The 18,729-nt window shown below is 47.1% G+C and overlaps 1 protein-coding gene across 1 annotated transcript; it reads right to left on the reverse strand.

Moving 5' to 3' along the window:
• Positions 1-12,195: 12,195 nt before the first annotated feature.
• EGR1 (early growth response 1) lies at positions 12,196-15,980 on the reverse strand. Its single transcript, XM_086702951.1, has 2 exons — positions 15,461-15,980; positions 12,196-14,755 (listed from the first exon to the last, which is right to left on the reverse strand). Exons 1-2 carry the CDS (start codon positions 15,759-15,761, stop codon positions 13,428-13,430), a joined length of 1,629 nt encoding a protein of 542 aa, XP_086559077.1. The 5' UTR covers positions 15,762-15,980; the 3' UTR covers positions 12,196-13,427.
• Between the last annotated feature and the right edge of the window lie 2,749 nt (positions 15,981-18,729).

The following is an 18,729-nucleotide window of genomic DNA, read 5'->3' on the forward strand; positions in this document are numbered from 1 at the left end:
TATTTGTAACTCCACCTAGAGACTTGACCATGTAGGGATCCAGAAATTACTAAGATTCCATACAGGAAATTATAAAATATCATTATTTGATAAAAGAAAGAAAACAGGCAAGTATTTATCTTGACCTTTTTTTTTTTTAACAGCTATGTTTTTGTTTTTTTTTTAATTAATAAAATTCTAGGGGTGCCTGGGAGGCTCAGTCGGTTGGGCGTTCGACTTTGGCTCAGGTTGTGATCTCACGGTTCGTTGGTTTGGGCTCTGAGCTGACAGCTCAGGGCCTGGAGCCTGCTTCTGATTCTGTGTCTCCCTCCCCTCAGCTCCTCCCCTGCTCACACTCCGTCTCTCTTTCTCAAAATAAATAAAGATTAAAAAAAATTTTTTTAATTAATAAAATTCTACCCCAATGCGAGGCTCAAACTCATAACCCCGAGATCAAGAGTTGTATGGTCTACTGACTGAACTAGCCAAGGAACCCTTAACAACTTGATTTAGTCTAAAGTCTTTATTGTCAAATTTTGGCTAATAAGTGCAAATGGAATGACAGAATAATAAAATCACCATTTTGTAACCTCTGTGGGGTAAGGATTTAGACAAGGATCATCAATCATCAGGGATTCTATTGGGTCAAAGAATGAAGGAACTTTATAATACCAATAATACTTAAGCCCACCAATTATTTTTAACATCACAAAAAGAGACCACCCAAGAGAATTAAAAACATTCGCATAGAAATCTGTACATAATGTTCATAGCATTAGCATTATTTGTAATAAGTAAAAGTGGAAACAATCCAAACGTCCACCCACTGATGAATCAATAAACAAAAATGTGGTATATTCATACAATGGAATATTATTCAGCCAAAAAACAGATATGAAGTATTGATGAATAGTGTAACAGGAATGAACCTTAAAAACATTATGCTAAGTGGGGCACCTGGGTAGCTCAGTTAAGTGTCCAACTCTTGATTTTGGCTCAGGTCATGATCTCATGGTTCATGGGACTGAGCCCCGCATTGGGAACCTGCTTGGCATTCACTCTCTCCCTCTCTCTCTCTGCCCCTCCTCTGCTCATGTGTGCTCTCTCTCTCTCTCTCTCTCTCAAAAATAAATAAATGAACTTAAATATATATATACACACATATATATGTATGTATATATACATACATATATATGTGTGTATATATATATGTGTATGTATATATATACATATATATGTGTGTGTGTGTGTGTGTATATATATATATATATATATATATATACACTAAATACACTAAAGTATTTACACATGAAATTACATAATGTCCAGAATTTGCTTCAAAACAATCCAGTGTGTGCTAGTAGAGGAAGGTGGTAGAGACAAAACTAGACCATCTGTGAAATGACAGTTGTTGAACTACTTGATAGATACAGAGAGGTTTATTACACTATTCTCTCCTACTTTTGTGAATGTTTAAAAACTTAAAAAATATGAGACTTACGGGGCACCTGGCTGGCTCACTCGGTAGAGCATACAACTCTTTGGGGGTTGTGATTTCCAGCCCCATACTGGGTGTAGAGATTGCTTTAAGAAATAAAATCTTAAAAAATATATATGAGGTTTGGATTATCCATTAAATTGGAGTATATTTAGAAAGTCTATCTTCGGGGCGCCTGGGTGGCGCAGTCGGTTAAGCGTCCGACTTCAGCCAGGTCACGATCTCGCGGTCCGTGAGTTCGAGCCCCGCGTCGGGCTCTGGGCTGATGGCTCGGAGCCTGGAGCCTGTTTCCGATTCTGTGTCTCCCTCTCTCTCTGCCCCTCCCCCGTTCATGCTCTGTCTCTCTCTGTCCCAAAAATAAATAAATGTTGAAATAAAAAAAATATATATATAGACTTTAAAAAAAAAAAAAGTCTATCTTCTTTGAAGGAAAATGGGCTGAGATTGAATAGTTGAATTTGAGATGACTCCTACTTTATTAAAAGCTGAAATTAAAGAACATATGCACAATCTGAAGTGACCAGCCCAAATTATTGTAATCACTACTGTTATTATTGCAATAACTAAATTGCAAGGGCACCAGGACCCTCCCAAGGAGCCAGGAAGTGGTATAGCCTTTCATACACCAAGAAACACAGTCATACTAAGTTGTTGATCTTCCCTCTAACAACACCTGACTCCTTGTTGCCTCTAGGAAAAGTACAAGCTTCCAAATCTGGTCCTGACCTGCCTTTCCAGCCTTGTTTCCTCACCCTCCTCTCCTTGATTCCTGGCCGCCAGTAATTCACTGGTTTCTGAACATACTGACTCCCTTGCCTTTAAATCCTTGCCTGCAAATCCTTCTGTGAACTCCCAATCTTTCTTTCACACCCTTTACACATGTCTCCTTCTCTTCGACAGAATTAGCCATTCCCTGTTCTGTACGTGCTTCTGATACATCACACTGTAAGGTATTATTTATGTTTATATCTCCCCCACACCCAACTCTGTGCTGCCCCAGACTCTATATTGTTTATCTCTACATGTTCAGGGTCTGACATAAAGTAGGTATTTGATAAATGTTTTTTGGACAACAGACGGGGGCTGAAGGAGCAGCATAGACTTTGGATAGCCCAGTTACCCAGACCTGCACTTGTCCCTTTATGTGGCTACTAAGTTAGGACACAACAAAGCAAGCAGTCTGATCCAAGAATAACTAACAAGATCACCTGGTTAATATCAACTCAGTAATAAGTAGAAGAAAGAAATTTAAGAGAAAGGCTCTGAGCTTAGTGGTATGCATGAATTGTATATTAGAAGTGGGAATGGGCCCTTGGGTAGCTCAGTTGGTTGTGCCTCTGGCTCTTGATTTTGGCTCAGGTCATGATCCCAGGGTTGTGGGATCAAGCCCTGCATGAAGCTCCACGCTGAGGGTGGGGCCTGCTTGAGATTTTCTCCCTCTTTCTCTCTCACTCCCTCAAAAAAAAAGGGGGAAATACACCTGTCAGAATGGTTAACATTAACAACTCAAGCAACAACAGTTGCTGGTGAGGATGCGGATAAAGAGGATCTCTTTTGCATTGTTGGTGGGAATGCAAGCTGGTACAGCCACTCTGGAAAACAGTATGGAGGTTCCTCAAAAAACTAAAAATAGAACTACCCTATGACCCAGCAATTGCACTACTAAGCATTTATTCATGGGATACAGGTGTGCTGTTTCGATGGGACACATGCACCCTCATGTTTATAGCAGCACTATCAACAATAGCCAAAGTATGGAAAGAGCCCAAATGTCCATCGATGGATAAATGGATAAAGAAGATGTGGTATATATATACAATGGAGTATTACTTGGCAATCAAAAAGAATGAAATCTTGCCATTTGCAACTACGTGGATGGAACTGGAGGGTATTATGCTAAGTGAAATTAGTCAGTCAGAGAAAGACAAAAATCATACAACTTCACTCATATGAGGACTTTAGGAGACAAAACAGATGAACATAAGGGAAGGGAAACAAAAATAACACAAAAACAGGGAGAGGGACAAACCAGAAGAGACCCATAAATATGGAGAACAAACTGAAGGTTACTGGAGAGGTTGTGGGAGGGGGGATGGGCTAAATGGGTAAGGGGCACTAAGGAATCTACTCCTGAAATCATTGTTACACTAGATGCTAACTAATTTGGATGTCAATTTTAAAAAATAAAAAATAAAATTTAAAAAAAGGGGGGGAAGAAATGGGGGTAGAGATATTCAATGGTGGGTTAAGATCTCAAGAGTTCTCTAAGACATAGTTGAGAGAGCTCAGAGAGTTAATAAAATCACAACCATTCCTGATTTTTAAAAAACCTACATCCCTCAAATTTAGAAGCCAGTAGCAGCTCTCTGGTATTTCCATCCTGTCAGTCCCAATAGATGACCCACCTACAGGGAAACAGCCAATTTATGTCCACATAGTAAAGGACCTAGAGCCCTAAATCTCTAGAAAATCTTTCTTTTTTCTTTAGCACTCTTCGTTAACACCTTACAAATGAAGGGGCAGATCACTGCAGGGGGAGAGAATACTCTATCAGAGGACCTTCATGAAGACCTGTACATCACACCAGATTCTAAAAAATAATTATTTTCTTAGTCTTATTTTTTTCATTTTCTTTCATAAATGGAATGATTTTCCTTTTTTCCCTTTTTTTCAAAGATTTTATTTTTAAGTAATCTCTACACCCAACATGGGGCTTGAACTCACAACTCAGAAATCAAGAGATGTATGGCTCTACGTACTGAACCAGCTAGGTGCCCGTCTTTTTTACATTTTTACCAGCTTTCTTAAGATGCAATTGATATGTATATATAACACTGTGAAAGTTTAAGGCATACAATATTTTGTTTTGTTTTGTTTTGTTTTTTAAGCAAGCTGTATGACCAAGATGGGGCTTGAACTCATGATCCTGAGATCAGGAGTCTCAAGTTCTATTGACTGAGCCAGTCAGGCACCCCTAGAATGATTTTCTTCTGCTCAGAAGCACCTGGGTGGCTCAGTCAATTAAGAATCCAACTCTTGGGGCGCCTGGGTGGCTCAGTCGGTTAAGCGTCCGACTTCGGCTCAGGTCATGATCTCATGGTCCGTGGGTTTGAGCCCCGCGTCGGGCTCTCTGCTGACAGCTCAGAGCCTGGAGCCTGTTTCGGATTCTGTGTCTCCCTCTTTCTCTGACCCTCCCTGTTCATGCTCTCTCTCTGTCTCAAAAATAAATAAATGTTAAAAAAAAATTAAAAAAAAAAAAAGAATCCAACTCTTGATTTTGGCTCAGGTCATGATCTCACAGTTCATGAGACTTAGCCCTACATCGGGCTCTGTGCTGACAGCGTGAAGCCTGCTTGGGATTCTATCTCTGCCCCTCCTCTGCTCTCTCTGTCTCTTTCTCAACAAATAAATGAACTTAAAAAAATACCTACTTACTTGAAAAATAAGGAAAAGTATAAAAATGAAATAAAAAGTTTCCATAAACCCATCAGAATTGGGGCACCTGGGTGGCTCATTTGGTCAAGCATTTGACTCTTGCTTTCAATTCAGGTCATGATTTCACAGTTTGTTTTGAGCCTCCTCTCTGACAGCAGGGAACCTGCTTAGGATTCTCTCTCTCCCTCTCTCTGCCTCTCCCTCTCTTGTGCTGTCTCTCTCCCTCTCTCTCAAAAATAAATAAATAAACTTACAAAGAAGTAACAACCATTAACATTTGATGTATGTGTGTGCACATGTGTATATTTTATAAAATTGAAATCATGCCATATAAAGTTTTATACATTATTTTATCACTTAAAATTATATTGTAGGCATTTTTTCAGGTTAATAATTATTTTAGAACATGATTTATAATGATATCCCATCAGATAACAATTTATTTCAGCCATCATCTCTTGGCCATTTATGTTGTTCCCAGTTTTTCTCCATTACCAAAAATACTGTAATTAACAGCACTCCTGGAAGAATTGCTAGGTCAGAGGGCATGAACTTTTATAAGGCTATTGGTGCACATTGTTGAATTGCCCTCGGGACAGCTTATACCAGTTTATCTTCCTTCCACCAGTGTGTGAGTTTCGTGGTCAAAGTGAAAAAGGTAAGACTTTCTGTATTCCTCACAATAAGTATATTTGTAATCAGGAAGAAAAATTATTTTATTTTAAAAAGAAGAAAATATACATTTTCCCATAAGACAGTGGTACATGGGTGAATAACTTAAAAAGAACAGCTTTATGGAGCCTGACAGTTGGGTCTGAGGACGTTGAAAAAAGTGTTTCTGGATAGAACCAACATGCTTCTGAGAAGAAAATTCTAAGGACCTTGGCAGTCTCATTAGCCAAAAATGAAATCTGGCTTTGAAGAGAAAGAAATATGGTTCTGAGGAGATAATTCCGGGGAGTCATCACAAATCTGAGGGAACGAAATTCTGAAGCTGCTGAAATAGGACTGGAAGCAGTTACCACTTCAGGGTTTCTGTTTTATAGAGACTTGGGGGCAATCATAAAGTTGTGTTTATATCATTCATAGAAGATTGGGAACACTCACCAAGGTACTGCTAGCCTCATCACTGATTTGGGAAGGATTATTAAGTCAGGTGGACCTGAGAATAGTGAAGAGGTGGTTCTGAGAACACAGTTTGAGATGAACAATTGGTGTTGAGATGACTGAAAATTGGTTCTGATAAGAAAGCTGGAGGTTATTCACTGTGTCTGAGAAGCCAGTTTGAGGGAACCCAAAATTGGTTCTAAAGAGAGTCACAGGTGATTGGCAGGCTGGGATGGATTTGTTTCTCTTTCTCTCAGACCCCTGGGAGATGCTCCCAGGTAGCATTAGTAGATGTTTCACCAATTTGTTGAATAAATGAAGTACAGTTTGGTTCTCAGGAGTCTAGTTATTGGATCTGAAAAGATTCTAGGGTGAGAAGTTGGTTCTAAGGAGAAAAGAGTTTCAGAGAAGGCTAAAATCATTTTCTCTAAGGAGCGCACCCACTGTGGGTGGTTCTGTGGCAACTCGACTTCCAGGTTTGTTTGGGAAATGAGGAGGCACTCTAACCCAGGTGGGCAGACTGATTTACCTGGGTCACAGAGATGGGACAAGACACTCCAGCAGAAACTCATTTCCATGTATTTGCCTCCTCAGATTTTTAAAGTCCCTTCCTTCAAAATGAGTCCCTAAGTGCAAGTCTTAGGAAGACCTCCACCCTCACTACCGTAAGGCCTGCTCTTAGGCCTCCAGCTTGCAAATCAGCACCACAATCTTAGAGGGCTGTGTCCTCCGAGCAGAGGATCTTGTCAGAGCACAGGCCAAGGCAGGTGGCAGGAGAGAGAACCCAAGATGTATACCCATAAGGATGGAGGACAGATCTGTAGGGTAGAATTAACACTGCAAAGCCCACCTGGAGAATGGGCACTCAAAGACAGGGAAAGAAAAGATTTTTTTTTAATTTTTTTAATGTTTATTTTTGAGAGAGAGAGAGAGAGAGAGAGAGCGAGCGCGGGGGAGGGGCAGAGAGAGAGGGAGACACAGAATCTGAAGCAGGTTCCAGGCTCCGAGCTGTAAGCATACAGCCAGACATGGGGCTCAAACTCACAAACTCACAAACTGTGAGATCATGACCTGAGCCAAAGTTGGATGCTTAACCGACTGAGCCACCCAGGCGCCCTTAAAAAAGATATTTTTTTAAATGATAGTCTTTACTTTTTTTTTCTTTTTTAAGTTTATTTACTTATTTTGAGAGTGGATTGTGAGTGTAAGCAGGGCAGGGACAGAGAGAGAGGGAGACAGAGAATCCTAAGCAGGCTCCGTGCTGTCAATGCAGATCCTGACTTGGGGCTTGATTTCACGATGGTGAGACCTGAAGTGAAATCAAGAGTTGGTTGCTTGGGGCTCCTGGGTGGCTCAGTCGGTTAAATGTTTGGCTCAGGTCATGATCTCCGGGTTCATGAGATCATGACCTGGGCTGAAGTCTGACGCTTAACCGACTAAGCCACACAGGCATCCCAAGATAATTTTCTAAAATAAGTAAAGCCATCTCTCCTTACCCCAACCCCAACTCATACCCCAGAAGGCAACAAGTGCCAATTTATCAGAGTTGAGAACACAGAGCCTTAGCTGCCCTTTCCACTCTCAGGCTGCTCCTCAGTTCTAGGCTCCCTAGGCCCAAAGAAGAGAAAAAGAGAAGCTATAGTTACATTACCTCAGAATTGAGAAGTGGGAATTTGACAGGATAGTGTTTTTGACAACTAGTGAGTGAGTGGGGCCTGTGTTTCAGAAAACCCACCCAGGGAAGAGCCCATAGGATATAGTAATAACATATAACCTCAATAACAGATAACCTCAAAGGACTAGTACCCTAGGGCAGCTTCCCACACCATTTGAGCTTAGCTCCTTCCTCCTTATGAGGTCGAAGTGCCTCATCGATACATAGCCCACCCTCTACCAGGTACCTTAGAGAAGTATCACCAAGGACTCATGTATATTTGCTAAGCTGAATAAATAGCAACAGAATACGTTGCTTAGCCCCAGACGTCTCATTACCAGAAGGTATAAATGAATGAGAGGGAGTTTGAAGTAGGGCAATAAAAATGATGAAGGGCTGGCTCTGTTTACGTGAGGAAAGATTAAATGAAGCAGTTCTTTTAGAAGGCTGGGACTTCACTATGTGAGTGTGGGGGAAGGTGGGGGATTATTGCTTCTAGTAAGAGGGAGGTGAGTAAATGGGGACATGGTGGGAAGAAGGAGTCAGAACAGGGGCTGTGGAGTAAATGGGATCACATCCACACAAAGACTTGTACTCAGGTGTTCATAGCAGCTTTGTTTATAATAGCCCCAGAGGGAACCAACCCCAATGTCCATCCGCAGGTGAAAGGGTGAACAAATTATGCTATAGCCATAGAGCGAAATACCACTCAGCAATAAAAAGGAGTGAACTATTTATGTAAGCAATAACATGGATGAATTGCAAAATAATAATGCTAGGTTAAAGAACAAGACCCCAATGAGTACATACAGAATTAGTGAATTTCTATGAAACTCCAGAAAATGCAAACTGATCTACACAGCAAAAGAAAGCAGATCAGTGGATGCCTGGGGACAGGGATGGAAGAAGGAAACATTTCCAAGGGGCACAAGGAAAGTTTTGCAGGTGATGGATGTGTTCATTATCTTTTTTTCTTAAGTATTTATTTATTTAAATAATCTCTATACACAACATGGGGCTTGAACTCATGACCCCAAGATCAAGAGCCTCATGCTCTTCCAACTGAGCCAGGCAGGCACCCCTGATATGTTCATTATCTTAATTGCGGTTATGGTTTCACCTGCGAACACATACATCAAGACTTCATCAAATGGTACAGTTTATTGTATATCAGTTGTACTCAAAAAAGCTATAATAATAAATAACCTAAGCACTGAGGAGAATAGGCTTGTCTGAGATAGCTCCTCAAAAAAGGAAATGAAATAGATTTACTTACAACTGAGAAGCTGAGCTGCCAACTTGACCGAGGAGAATTTCTCAAGTAAGCTTTGTCTCAAAAGGCTTTCCTAGGTTCTAGTAATGGGAAAAGGGAGATAGAAAGAAAATTCACTGCAGTGAAGGGCTAGATTTGCTATTTGGGGGCAAAAATCTTAATAGCACCTGGACGCTAACAGATAAAATGTTGAAACCTTGTTTGTTCAGTGCCTGATTCTTTTAGACTCGGCCTCATTGGTCCTTTAGGACCACTGAGATCTTGCTCTGCTTACTCCTTGCCTTTCAAACTACACTAAGTGTGGCTGAACCAGGGAAAACAGCAGGGATAGGGAGTGAGAGGGACATTGCAGGAACTACCTCTAACCCTCTAATACCCATTCCTGCTTCCTAGAGTTGGAGGTTCCAAGAGGGGGGTAGGTAGAAGGAAGCACACCTCAAACTCAGCCTGACAACCAGGCTAAAGTCTGCCTGAGTGCTTAGAATCTTTCCAAATGGAAAGCCTCATAGACTCAACATTCCTGAAATTCAAGAGAAAAGAGTACCTCTCAGGTTCTAGAAAGAAGGGTCAAGGGTCCTTAAAACCAGGTTCTTTTTAAAATTCAGAATCTAAACCTATCCTTCGCTGGCCAAGTTTTCCCTGCCCCTTCTCTTCTTCCACCCCGCTCCTCTGTCCTCAACATCCTTGAAGCCCTAGACAATGTCCCCAGGTAGCAATCAATTGTTCAACACTATCTGGGTCCCTTCCTAAACCTCAGCCTTTATGATGATAGAGCTTTTATCAGCACCACCCTGTGCCCTTGGTTTCAGATTTCCCTCACAGAAGCAGGAGTTAAAATACTTTCCTTTTTTTTTTTTTTTTTAATACTATAGGACTATAAAATGGGGCAATTTTTTAGTCTTGCCCTATTTCAGCTATGCAGAGAAACTTGAGTTTCAAGTGACAGAATCCAAAGGAACCCTGGTAACAGGACTAATAAAAATTAGCTGGCAATATTGGCAGAATTTCTCTACAAACCCTCTACATCAGAGTTGCCTGGCGTGCTTGTTGTCAAGACCAGGTCCAGGCCCCCACCCTGACCTCAAGAATCAGATGCTCTGGGAATGGGGCTTGGGAATATGATTCTAATGCATTGTAATAACATAGAAGATTTTCTGCTTTAAAGGAATAGAGTTTCTTTGCTCCTTCTTACATATTTTATTCTTGCCATGTCCTCCCATGCCCACCCTTGCCTTGGTAGTCTGTGGTGAGAAATTATTAAGACTGTGTTACAGGCATAGACTTGTGTTTCTGGGGCCAGAGTGAGATGGGGAAGGGAAGGTGGGGCTGGGAAAAGGTGTGTCAATGCAAATACTGTCCCATCAGGACCTGGCAACTTTGCCAGAACGCTCATGGGGATGTGACCTTAGCTGGAGAAGGTGGCTTGGTTGCTCCTGCTCTAGACTGAGCAGTGTGGTATCATGGGAAAGGGCAGAGATCAACAGTGTTGGTGGCTGAGGGCTAGAATAGAAGAGAAAGAACTGGACTAATGCCAGGAGACTTCTGGAATTTCCCTGGCTTCAGAAGTAGTGTGGGAGACCCTCAGAGGGAGAAGGAATGGAGGAGGCAGGTTAGACCTCACCCTCACTCAAAGGCTGATAACCACACTGGGTATAGAATATACTTCATTGTTCCTGACTGGGAGGATCAGAAGTTGACAGGATCCAAGGCTTGGGAATTCCAGGACATCAAATCTATTGTACCCAAATGACCAATGGTTGGTAGTGTCTGACCCATTTACAGAAGACTCAAATCAGGGATGAAGGTAGTGCTTGCATTCAGTAATCTACCCATTCATTCATTCTCCCAGGTAAAAACTCACCAACACCCTCCCTAGCTCACACATAAAAAGTAAGTCAATTGAGTTGACTCTTACTTAGCCTTCCCAACTCAATTTTTCCACCTTTCCTAAGCTCCTGTGGGGGTTGGGTGTCCTTCTCCTTGCTCTCAGAGAGCCTCATGCTTATCCATATTATATAACACCATGTTATAATTTTTGGCCTACATATCCGTGTCCTCAACAGTCCACATTGTTGTGACCAGCTCAAGGCCTCTCACAGAGCAGAAGATGCTAATAAACCCATAAGAATTGCTCCAGCCATGAGTGTGCACCATCAGGGAGCTGGGGCTAGGGAACCTAGAACTTCAGGCCTCCTATACAATGGGAACAGACTTGGTCTGGATGGGAACCTTAAATACCAGGCCAGCCTCCTGCCCACTCTGCCTTGTGTTCCCAAAGCTGCCAAGCATCGCAGCTCCAGCTGGCAAGTAGTTAGATTTCTTCCTGGAAGGATTCTTGGCTTGAGAACTGGCCCTCGCCTCTTCTAGGCTTCTTCGATACCCTCAGGTTTCGGGGGACGTGGAGAATGGGAAAGAGAGGCTGAGTCAGCTCCAGCCTTGTTACTACTTCCCAAAGCCCTCAGGCCCACCCTTTATCTCCCCCAAGTATATATGGCAGGAACTCCCAAGAACATAGCTTTCCCCAACCCTGGGTAGAGATAGGGGGCAGGGTCGGCCAAACATTTGGGGCCAGGAGAATAGCACTGCTTCTGGGCACTCATGTTCCACTTTTTATTTTTTTGTTTTTTGTTTTTTCTTTAATGTTTATTTATTTTTAAGAGAGAGAGAGAGACAGAGAAAGACAAAGCATGAGCAGTGGACGGGCAGAGAGAGAGGGAGACACAGAATCTGCCAAGCTCCAGGCTCTGAGCTGTCAGCACAGAGCCCGACACAAGGCTTGAACTCAAGAACCAACAGATCATGACCTGAGCCGAAGTCTGGTCGGACGCTCAACCGAATGAGCCACCCAGGTGCCCTTCATGTTCCATTTCTACCTGTAGCCTTCTTCAGCTTTAATTAACCAAGTTAAGGTTCCAGTCTGCTAGACTAAGGAAGAGGCCCAGTATCAAGAGACCCACACACAGTTCTCAAAGAATTCACTCCAGTGACACACAGCGGGCACGGCTTTGACTGGAATTTCCCTGTCTCCAGGGAGCCTGGCTGGCTCAGTCTGCAGAGCATGTGACTCTTGATCTCAGTGTTGTGAGTTCAAGCCCCATGTTGGGTGTAGAGATTACTTAAAAATAAAATCTTAAAAAACAAGAAAGGAATCTCCCTGTCTCTGTAAAAGCCCTTCAAAGCCCTCGATAAAGATGGCTACAAAAGGGCCGCCCCCTCTCCCACCCCAGGAAACACGCACCCAACCACAACTATTTTATTTTCCTTTTAATTTTTCTGAAGGATATACACCACATATCCCATGGGCAATAAAGCGCATTCAATGTGTTTATAAGCCAAACAGTCACTTTGTTTAAGCAAACACAAGTACAAAGTAAAATAAAACCACAAAATAATGAACTGCATGTTCATAACATACAAAAATCGCCGCCTACTCAGTAGGTAACTACAACATTCCAACTCCTGAATATATTTATAAATTTACATTTTCAGTTAAAAAAATAGACTTTTGAGAGTTCAGATTTTGTTTTAGATTTTGTTTTCTTACATTCTGGAGAACTGAGGCTCAGCTCAGCCCTCTTCCTTATTTTGCTCCCAAAGCCTCCCCCGAATCATCACTCCCTGCCCCCCTTAAGGCTAGAGGTGAGCACGTCCCTCACTACGGCATGAGTCAAGCTGTCAGCAAGGCGCAGCACACAAAAGGCACCAAGACGTGAAACTCCTTAAACCAAAAGGATGAAAAAAAAAAAACACTTTCCAAAAAAAGAAGAAAAACCAAACCGTATTTTGTCACATGTGAGAGTACAGTCGGGCAATATTTACAAAAAGGTTAACGGAACATCACTCTGACACATGCTCTGATTAATATCAAGGACTGCTGTTTCAAAAAAAGCTTCAAACTTAATCGTCACAGCATCATCACAAAATAAAGGATCACTGTTGGTTTGCTTGGCTTTTCTTTTTTTTTTTTTTTCCAAAGTGAGGCCCTAACTCCAAATAATACAATAGAATATGCAAATTATCTTCACATCAAGAGTACCCCAAGAAAAACAAAATCCATGGCACAGACACTGTACAAGGTGCAGGGCTGGGCTCTTACGGCCCAAACCGCATTTTGCCAACTTGATTTTCTAGCATTGAAGGGACCAGGGGGTCAGGCATACGATGGAGATGATACTGAAATGATATATCCAAAATCCATGCAAATCAAGTTCTTTGGAAAGAGGTGAAGAACTTGGACATGGCTGTTTCAGGCAGCTGAAGTCAAAGGGAGTAGGGATGGGGGAGGAAGGGCAAGTGGGCAGAGAGGATTGCAGGCCAATAGACCTTCCACGCAGACCCTAGGGTAGAGTAGAGGGGGAGGGTTTGGCTCTGAGAACCTCCATCTCACCTAAGAGGAACCCCCTCCTGTGGCCATCTCCTCCTGCTGTCCTAAGTCTCTTGTGTTTCTTTTTCTCCCTTTTCCTTTTTTTCCCCCTTTCCCTTTAGCAAATTTCAATTGTCCTGGGAGAAAAGGTTGTTGTCATGTCCGAAAGCCCTGTTGAGGCGCTGAAGGAGTTGGTGACAGCCGAAGAAGGGAAGCTGCTGACTTGGGCTGGGAAAGCAGGGGGAACGGAGGAGTATGTGGTAGCCACTGAGGGTGAGGGGAAGCCACTGTGCACAGGGGATGGGTAGGTTGAGGAACCAGGAGAGGAGTAGGAGGTGGGCACAGGTGATGGATATGAGGTGGTGGCTGGGGACGGATAAGAGGTAGTAACTGGGGATGTGTAGGAGGTAGCCACCTGGGACGGGTAGGAAGAGAGGGAGGTGGTGGCAGAAGAAGCCACAACACCTTTGTCTGCCTTTTTGTCCTTCTGCCGCAAGTGGATCTTGGTATGCCTCTTGCGTTCATCACTCCTGGCAAACTTTCTCCCACAGATGTCACAGGCGAAGGGCTTCTCGCCTGTGTGTGTGCGGATGTGGGTGGTGAGATGGTCACTGCGGCTGAAGTTGCGCATGCAGATGCGACACTGGAAGGGCTTCTGGCCAGTATGGATGCGAATGTGGCGGGTGAGCTCATCTGAGCGGGAGAAACGGCGGTCACAGGACTCCACGGGGCAGGCATAGGGGCGTTCGTGGGGGGGCGTCTTGCTGGGCCGGTTGGGGTACTTGCGCATGCGGCTGGGTTTGATGAGCTGGGACTGGTAGGTGGTGTTGAGGGCCTTCAAGTCCTGGGAGCCCGACTGTGTGGCAAAGGCCTTGATGGTAGACAGAGGAGTGAGTGAAGGCTGCTGGGTACGGCCTTCCAGGCCTTGGAAAGGCTTCTGGTCTGGGGTGCCCAGGCCCAGGTCCCCCTGCTGTTGTGGAAACAAATAGTCAGGGATCATGGGGACCTGGAAGCTACCCTTGGCAGCAGGGTAGGCAGGAGGCGGGTACTGGAGCGCGGTGCCTGCCGAGCCTGGAAAGGCCTGGCTTTGTGGCTCAGGGAAGATGTCAGTGTTAGGTGTGGGGAACGTGGGTGCTGCTGAGTAAATGGGGCTGCTGTCATTGGACTGTACTGCACAGCTCAGGGGTGGGCTCTGAGAGGCAGAGGAGGAGGAGGAGGCTGCTGGAGATGGTGCTGAAGATGAGGTGGCCGGTGGGTTGGTCATGCTCACGAGGCCGCTGACCAGGCTGAAGAGGGGCTCAGGCCACAAGGTGTTGCCACTGTTGGGTGCAGGCTCCAGAGAGAAGCGGCCAGTGTAGGTGATGGGGGGCAGCCGGGTGGTTTGGCTGGGGTAACTTGTCTCCACCAGAACCTTCTCGTTATTCAGAGAGATATCAGGAAAAGACTCTGGCAGGAGAGAGAGAGGGAGGAGGCCCGGTTACTGGAGAGCAATCACTGGAGGACGAGGACACGAGCTGCCAGGCAAGAGGTCGGGCTGGCTACCATTGACTCCTGAGCTGGTTAATAATTGATAGCAGCAGATTGCAATGTTCCTGGACCCGCTCCAGCGGCAGAGCCCATTTCAACAACAGCTGACGCAAATACGGAGAATCCCCCTCCACTGCAGCTCACCGCGCTCCGCAGCGGCGGCTGCGCCACGGAGGGATTCCCGCCAGCAACCCCTCCGCCGCGGCTAGTGCGCGCCCCCTACCCCGGGCTGCCAGGACATCCCTGGGCACGGATCACGGCCATTCCTTGGGCACAGGCGGCAAGCAACGCAAGGATGTCTGGAGAAAGGGGGGCGCAGCCCTGCTCTTCAAAACAAGCCCTCCCCCCTCCACCCACCCACGCAGCCCGAGCTCTCCATCCAAAACAGAAGCTCGCTCTTCTGCGCACAGCTAGGGACAAGGAGGGTGAGGGTGAGGTGGGTGTCCCCAGGTATCCCTCTAGCACATGACCCTAAGGATGCGAGGAAGGGAAGGGAAACCCCACTTGCATCCCTGAGGTCCAGGAGCACTGCTGCGGTGAAGGGGGCGCTGCAAGGCTGTGGGGAAGGATTGGATGCCAGGATGGTGGCGAAGGGGCTAATCCTCGGCGTCGGCCACCGCTTACCTGCGGTCAGGTGCTCGTAGGGCTGCTCGCCTGCCTCCCCCTGAGGGTTGAAGGCGCTGTTGCTGCTGGCGCTGCTGCCGCCCCCTCCACCTCCACCGCCCCCGCTGCTGCTGCTGCTGTTACCGCCGCTGCCCTCTGAGGCCCCGGCAGCACCGAGAAACTGGGGAGCCCCGTTGCTCAGCAGCATCATCTCCTCCAGCTTAGGGTAGTTGTCCATGGTGGGCGAATGAGGAAAGGAGCCGAACGGGTCGGAGATCTGCAGCGGAGACATCAGCTGCATCTCGGCCTTGGCTGCGGCCATCCCGGACGGGCAGGCTGGAGAGCTGGTGTTGGGGCGGGTGGGCGCAGCCCGGAGCCGTGGCTGCGGGGGACACACTCTCGGGGGCCTGGCCGGGTCACATGCGGGACGCAGGGCACACTGTGGCGGGAGCAGGTGGGGCCTCTAGGCTCGCCCTCGCAGCCAGCGGGTGTGGACGCGGCGCTGCTACCGAGGCTGGGGCAGGGGCCGGTCCTGCGGCGGCGGAAGCTGGCGGCGATGGCAGCAGGCGGCGGCGGCTCCCCAAGTTCTGCGCGCTGGGATCTCTCGCGACTCCCCAGATCCGCTTCTATTTGAAGGGTCTGGAACGCCACGGGCCCGCCTCCGTCGTGACGTACATGGCCATATAAGGGAAGCAGGAAGCCCTAATATGGCAAGACCGGCCGGGAGGACCCAGAGTGACGTGAAGCCCCCTATCCTAGAGCTGTGGGCACCGCCATCCTTCACCCCGGCCCCTGCGCGGACTCCTGGACCCTGGGCGTCTAGGCTTCGAGAAAGCTTAGGACTCAAGCCTCAGCTGGGGACTCCCGGACTCAGGCTGCCTCGGAGTTCCCAGCCTTGCCCCCGCCTCTTCCCTCCGCCTTCTTCCCTCCTCCCGGAGCCGGAAGCGGCCGGGCCATATCTGGCCGTTCCAAATAAGGCGCTGCCCAAATAAGGGTTGTTCCGGCGGGGGATCCTTCCTGCTCCTTATATGGCGTTTCCGGGTCGTTGCTCGCTGCTCCCTGGTTGCCCCCCCTCCCCCTCCCCGGGAGCCAGAATGAGCGCAAGAGCTGGGGACGCCCTGGTGGAGGTCTCCGGGCGCGTAGCGCTTGGCGCATCGCGGCTCAGGCGACTCCCCAGCGGGGACTGGGCTGGGGAAGCCCGGGCCCGGGGCGGGGGCGAGGGCGAGTCGGCCCGGGGTTCTGCCACCGTCATCCAGGGCCCTCCCGCCCACCTCTGGGACCGTGGGAGCGGGGCGGGAGCTAAGGGGAGGAGCGGCTGGGCTGGCCGGGGCAGAGGCCGCCCAGGAGAGGCGGGGCATTGACCCCCCGGCCTTGACCAATGGCACGAAGCCATTCCAGATGTCATGGGGGAAACTGAGGCTAGGAAATATTCGCTAAGTGGTTCCCTAGGTCTCTTTGGGTTGCGGTGGGCCACCTGCTTCTCAACCAGGAGCTGGTGGTCCTTGTGGTGGTGGGAGACTTTCCCACCTTTATCCAGAACAAATGGAGATGGGCGGGCAGTGCGGCAATCTGAAAAGGGGGCTTCCCTATGGGCTGTCTGGGGACCCCTAGGCTGGCATCGAGAGGACCTGCTTAGCGGCCTGGTGCTGCCCCCTGGAGGTCCCCTCTCCAGCTCAGTTCCCCGGGCCCCGGGCCGAGTGGGCTCTTCCGCCGGCTTCGGGTTCCCCCTCCCTGCTCCTGTGCTGGGCGCGTAGCCAGGCCGGGGGAGCCTTAGACGCAGTGAGCGCGAACTGAGCAGGCGCCGCAGCCTGGGTTCTCCCTGCAGTCCCTGGGGAGCCGCCACCGCCGAGGCGCCCAGACTCCAGGCGGGATAACACTTCCCTCCCGGAGCCAGCCTAAGGGCGGGAGGGCGGGGGTGGGTAGGCGGGAACGATTCCCGCAGGTCTTCCAGGAGCAGGACGCGAATGGGGAAGCCCTTTCGGTCCCATCCCTACCCCCGCATTTAAATGCGCACCCCAAGAAAACAGGGATTCCGAGAGGGGAAGGCTCCTGCTCTAGCTCTCAATCCAGGGAGGTGCTGTTTTTCTGAATTTAAAAAGAAAGCACAAAATTTGTGTGGAAGGAGGGTGCTGAGGACACAGGGACGGACGGGGGTAGGTCTGGGGTCCCTGTGAACCCAAACAGGTCAGAGTCCTGGGGTTTAAATGGGAGGGGCACTAACTTTTGGGCTTCATCCTTCTCTATCCTCTACACACGCACACACGCATGCCAACACACACACACAGGCACACACACACACACATTTTCTTATAAAAATCTATTTAAGGAATCTAGCAATGAACCTGTGTGCTCTAAGTCTGAGCTCCCCAACCCAAATGGCTAGGGCGTGGTGAGAGGCCCACTCCTAATGCCTAACCGTGTTGCCCATTAGGGCCATGAGTGATGTACCTTCTCTGAGGCCTCCTGCCAGTCAGGGTCAGATGGCCTTGTGTCTGAATGCCACTCCCAGGTTGGGTATCTTGGCCAGGCTTTTTGTATCTCACTTTCTTCAACTGTAAAATAGAGCTAATGTTAATGATACCCACATGGAAGAATTGTTGTGAAAAATTGAAGCTTACATGGACTGACATCACTGAAGTCCCAAAGCACAGTTCCTGCCTTGGAATTACCATTCAGTAAACAGTGACTATTGTTATTTTCAGGGGCTTTTGACCCACGGGGTCACCCACGATTCACCCACCCGTCTTTAGCCTCCAAGCAAACTCCAGTGATCCTTTTCTGAAAATCTGTGCAGAAAGGGAGAAACATTCCAATTCTAACACAGGGGACATTGTCCTGAAGAGCTAATCTGAATCTTTCTTGCTGAAGTAAAACATCACTTCCTAGAACAGAATTTTACAACCTTGTGTGTGTGACAGAATCACTTCTGGAGCTCTGGGAAAAAAAGAAGAAGAAATTTTACCTTAGACCTACTGAGTCACAATTTTTCTGACCTTGTGAGTGCCAGAACTGACCTGAGTGGATTCCTCATCTTAGTTAGGATCCTCCTTCTGTCCCTGGGGAGCTGCCCAGATCCCAAGAGCACAGCCAGAACAAACCAATTCCCCTATGATTCTCATGTCGAAGTTGACCTAAGTTATCTTCAGATCCTCACTGAAGCTGGGCAATGGAAATCCTTATAGTCTATATCTTTTGTTTTGCATATGCAACATCAATTCCCCTCTCTTTTCATAATTGCTCCCCAGACAACGGTTTCTTTTGGGGAACCACTCCAGTCCATGTGGTTGGAG

This window comes from Puma concolor, chromosome A1 (genome assembly GCF_028749965.1).
Source record: "Puma concolor isolate L17-30 chromosome A1, mPumCon1.1.hap2, whole genome shotgun sequence".
NCBI lineage: Eukaryota > Metazoa > Chordata > Mammalia > Carnivora > Felidae > Puma > Puma concolor.

Coding starts and splice junctions, on each gene's coding strand:
- EGR1 (XM_086702951.1), bottom strand. CDS start 15,761: ATGGCCGCAGCCAAGGCCGAGATGCAGCTGATGTCTCCGCTGCAGATC. Junction 14,756..15,460: donor CTACGAGCACCTGACCGCAG/GTAAGCGGTGGC, acceptor CTCTCCTGCCAG/AGTCTTTTCCTGATATCTCT.